The sequence below is a fragment of the Myotis davidii genome, unplaced genomic scaffold, assembly GCF_000327345.1.
Source record: "Myotis davidii unplaced genomic scaffold, ASM32734v1 scaffold117, whole genome shotgun sequence".
In the NCBI taxonomy this organism is placed as follows: domain Eukaryota; kingdom Metazoa; phylum Chordata; class Mammalia; order Chiroptera; family Vespertilionidae; genus Myotis; species Myotis davidii.
Window position 1 is genome coordinate 255,877 of NW_006288382.1, and position 4,916 is coordinate 260,792.

At 49.9% G+C, this 4,916-nt stretch overlaps 1 protein-coding gene across 2 annotated transcripts in view; it reads left to right on the forward strand.

Annotated features, from left to right (window-relative positions):
• ERCC3 (excision repair cross-complementation group 3) overlaps positions 1 to 4,916 on the forward strand; it is a 52,265-nt gene that overhangs the window by 37,744 nt on the left and 9,605 nt on the right. The window contains exon 10 of one of the 2 annotated variants that reach the window (XM_006760240.2): positions 3,906 to 4,002. In XM_006760240.2, coding sequence (XP_006760303.1) covers positions 3,906 to 4,002 — 97 coding nt within the window. Of the gene's footprint in view, positions 1 to 2,085; positions 2,353 to 3,905; positions 4,003 to 4,916 lie in introns of those variants that run through there. The other variant, XM_015561682.1, reaches the window with a different exon arrangement.

Sequence of the window (4,916 nt, forward strand, 5' to 3'; positions counted from 1 at the left end):
CTCCGGCGTTAACCTATGTCACCATCTTCGGTTCTCCAATAAAAATGGTTTTGATATATATATATATATTTGAGTTAGTAATTTCCCTGTCATTGCTTTAGGTTTTTTTTTTTTTTTAACAGACTTAATTGTTCCTCTTCAGACCCTTCCTGCAACATGAACCCTCTCAGCAGGGTCGGACACGTCAGTACTTTGTAAATCTCTCTCCCTGGCGGGGTGCCTGCCAGCACGCCATCTCTCAGACTAACTGCTGCTCAGCAGAGTCGTGGGCTCCCTCTGACAGCATCCCGTCCTTCCCGACCTCTTCCCCGTGTGGGAGCCCTCTTTTCTGTATCTCACGTCTCCTCTTGCTTAGTCACTCGTTTTGAAGGAGCACATCCTCCAGCAGATCCCAGAGGGAAGCAAGTTTTTTGGGACTTTTCTTGCAGATTATTTACTCAGCTTTACGCTTGACCAGTAGCTTGGCTGGGCCTCAGAATGGTAAAGGCAGGCTCAGTTTTGCTGGGACTTCCATTGTGACTGCTGGGAAGCCTGTGCCCTTCTGATCCCTCTCTGCACAGGGTCTGCTGTGCCATCTGCTTCCTCTCTCAGAAAGCTTCTAGAATCTTTTTGAGATTTCAAAACTGTATGGCTAGTGTGGTCATTTTCTTTTATTGTGATGGGCAATTTTAACCCTTTCCTGGTTAATCCTCACCCGAGACACATTGATTGGTTGCCTCCCGCACACCCTCAACCAACCAGGCCTTTGACCGGGAATTGAACCTATGAACCTTCAGTGCTTGGGGCTGATGCTCTAACCACTGAGCACTGGGCAGGGCCATTAGACCCTTTTAATAGGAAAACTCGTGTTTCAGTTTGAGAATTATTTTTTCTTTGTTAACTCATCTTCTCTGTTTTCTTCTGTTCTGTCTTTCTTTGAATCCCTGTTGTAAGGTGTTAGGTCTTGGAACAACTTCCCTGTTTTCTTTTTTCTCCAATTTTTTCTCCCTTTGTCTGCCAGCCCTTCTATTGGAGCATTTGTGAGCTTGCAAGAACTCTTCCTTGCTGACTGTTCCTGTTTCATGCAGTGTCTTCTCTGGACTGGTTGAGCTTTGACATTTCTTCTGTTCCTACACTGTCTCTCTTCTCCTCAAGTTTCATTATTTTGATTGCTTCCCTCTGTCTGCAGAGCCTGTCTGACTTGGTGATCCCTGGCTGTATTTTCTTGTTTAAGAGTCCGTCACTAGTTAGGCTGCTTCGTGTAGCCTCGGGGTGACTTCCTGGTCACCAAAGCAACACTGCACGTTGAGTTGCCTTTACCTTTTCTATAACTTGTACGAAATCATCTACTTGTGACTGTCATTTGTACCATTCCTTCAAATAAAGTAATGTGGCACCAAAGAAGAAAAGGAGTCAGCCACTGAGAAGCGAATTGGCCTTCTGAATAGCTCAGCCGACCTGTGGACCCCACCATGCGTGATGGGCAGGAACCTGGTGACGCATGAAGAGATTGAGAAATGCCAGTATCTCCAGGTCTTTCTTGGGCAGGACAGCTTCTCTAGAGAGGAATCTTCAGGTCTCCTGGCTGCCAGCATGTGGGGGGAGAGGGTGAAAGGGATTCACTTTCAGTCTCACCTTTGCCCTCAGCTCTGCCTGAGGTCCCTAAGTGCTATGCCTCTATGAACCTAGAAGTTAAGCCTCCATGTTTCTGCCAGATGCGAGGAGGCACACCTGGCTGCTGGGATTGGGGCCTCACCCTGCTCATCATTCGATACTCGGCCAGCCCTTGTCTGCTGTCTGACCCCCGCCCCCTTCCCTGGCCACTGGCGACTAGGTCTGGAACGCTTTGTGTTCTGCACATAAGAGCTTGTTTGTACTGGCTTTCCCTCTTGCGGGTTTGGGCATCCGCTTCCTCTCTGTGTGTTGACTTCCACAATGTTGTTCACTCTCTGTTCTGCTGTTACTTCTCCTGTTCTCTTTGCCCTTGTGGGTTTCTCTTTTTAATTCTGCATGGTGACAGTTTGAGAGGGGCAATAAAGCAATGCGTGTTTGCTGTGTCCTATTTAGCAGCTGTCTTCTCTCTCCCCACCCCTCCCGCCATTTCAGTGCTCCATCTAGATTCTTCCTGGAGCCTTCTACAAGGGCCCTGCCCTACACCTGCGTTCAAACACACCTGAGGCTTGTCCTTTGGTTGTCGTCTCCTGAGATCTGCCTGGTCAGGCACACGCATTTGCCCGGCACTGTCAAATCTGTGCCTGTCTGGCACCATGGAGGGCAGCAGGTCATGGCTCTCTGATGGATACTGGAAAGATAATTACAACTTTTACTTCTTTCTTGTGTACCTCTGGCCTTTATGTATATGAAGTGCTTTTGCTTGTCTTGTTTTCTTTAAAATGATCCTGTGGGTCCTGGGCATGTGCTTAGGACTGAGGTGGGGTGGGGGTCTCTGAGCTTCTGGCTCATCCAGCCTTAATAAGAAAGGCATAGGCGTCACTCAGGACTTTGCAGGAGAGACTGTGGGTTGTTTGGGATATGAGGTGGGAAGGACACCACTTTGGATTCCGACGGCTGGACCTGACTCCCAGCAGCTCCTCTTATTAGCTGTGCACCTTGGGGGTGCTGTGTGCCTCTCGGCCTCCTCGCCTGTCACGTGGGCTTCCCTACCAGCACCCTCAGGATTCTGGTGCCCCGCATCTACTCGGTGCTCGGCTTATGTGAGGGGCCCTTCTGCAGGTCGGTTCCCCTTCTGTTTCATTTCCTGTGTGGGGAGTCTTTAGAAACAGGGCTCACCGTCATGTGAGTCGTTTCTTATGATGGGGGAGGAGAAAAAGCCACATAAAACTTGGGTGTTGAGAAACAGGTGGCTCTGAAGAGGGGGTTTCCCAGCATGACACGCAGAGGAAAGAACAAGATCTGTGTGGTGCCCGAACACTCTGTATGACAGGCTTGCAGTGTTTGGGGTGACCGGAGGCCATCAGCCTGGGTGTCCCTCTGTCCCAGGCCCACCTGCTTCCCCACGGCCAGGGTTTTGCTCTCTCAGGTACACCCATTCCTAGTTAGCACAGGGTTGGGAAGCGTGTGGAGGGTCAGAAAAGCTGCTTTCTGAGCCTTTCATGTAATGGCCTGAGAGGTGGAGTGTTTACACTGGGGCTCAGCCTCGCCAGTCTCCTGCCCCTTCGTTCCCCATGTGTCAATTGGGAACATGAAACTACCTTTCACAGTCTGAGGACTGTCGGCAGGGTGGGTGGATTTTTTTCAACATAGTGTCTTGCTTGGTGTTTGGTGTGTGTGGGACCTGTGTAGCGGTGGTTGTCCTTGTTATCATCACCATCACTGTTGATACCCCGGGAAAGAAAGCCACAGAAACTAGGTCATTCCATGAATGGCATTGCCAGGTGCCGAGAGGTGACAGATGACCAGTGAGGCCGTCAGATATGGTGGTGCTCTTTGGCCGAGAACTGGGTTTTGAACTTGGTGTTAAAGGAGGTCAGTAGAGAAAAGTCTGGAAGGGGGCTCCTTTCTACTCCTTTCTTGGAGGAGAATGCCTGTGTCATTAGGAAAAGAGTGGCTCCAAGCTTTGGTTTATAAATAGCGTTGTTTCCTTTGCCGCCCTCAGTGAGCTTCATGAAATCCAGGGGGTTCTCTGTGTATAGACACCAAGCTTGGAGCTAGAGACCTAGTCCAAAAACAAAGAAAAAGGTAAAAGGGAATCCCAGGGAGAATGGTGACCTTGAACCTCAGCTCAGCGGTGAAGGGATGGCGTTGTGTGTTTTGGAAGGGGGTGGGGAAGGTGCATTGCCACTCATGTTTATGGGTCTCCTGCAGACATTCTTGGGTGGCAGGAGCTCCTTTTCCCTCTCATGTGTTTTTAGGGTAATTGAGGAGTGATTCTATGGTCTTCCTAATACGGTCTTGTTCTTCTCTAGACCCTTTATCTACGGTCCTACATCCCAGGGAGAAAGGATGCAGATTCTCCAGAATTTCAAGCACAACCCCAAAATCAACACCATCTTCATATCCAAGGTCTGTGTGGCATGCAGTTGTGGTGAGGCCCCAGCAGCCCCAAGGCCTGGGGACACTGGCTGATATCTGGGCAGTGAGTTGGTGTTTGTGGAAGGAACATCACGTGTCAGTTTTCCTTCCCAGTGTCTGGGTAGTAGAAGTGGATTTAGGGTTTTATGTCTATGCATAATCGCTAAAGTCCTTTTGCTTGACTCCAGTTTTTCCCATCTCTTTTTGGGATGCAGGAATTTTAAGTTGTATTTTCTTTATAAAAGGGGAAAGTTTATCACCTACTCGGGCAAAAGTAGGCATTTTGATGAGATTCTCTTTGTGGAGTGGGAGATGCTGCAGGCATGGGTAGCCTTGGGCCTGGCTCCTGCTGTGCCGTGGTGGGTGCTGAGCTGTCGGCCTGGCTGGGGGGTGGCTTTCATTTGCAATTAGAAGCTTGTGGCCCAACTGTTCGGAACAGTGATTCAGATGAGAATAGACCCAGAACCCCAAAGAAATGAGATTTACCCATAAAAATGACCTTGGCTGGGTCTCTAAGTACCAAACTTTGATGGTGGTGGTGTGTGTGTATGTGGGGGGATCTAGATGGTTGTAGCCTCCAAACTGACGCAGCTGCTCTGAATCAGAATCCAGCCCAGTGAAGGCAGTGGCACCCATTAGGTCACCTCTCGGACACGTGCTGCTGGCCCCGTGGCCTCCATTTAAGAGTGTGGATGGTTTGATGCAGACGTATTTCTGTAGCAAAAAGTAAGAGCCACTCACAGAAAGTCTCTGTTGATGGGGCCTCTTGTCTTGGGCTGTTAGCAGCCCACACGGAGTGTGGCCGAGAGGATGGTGGTACCTGTGAGTCCCGATGGTCTCAGGGATGGCTCTCCGGAGCATGCGCACTGGGTTCGAGGGGCTGCTGCATCGGAGGGCCCTGGCAT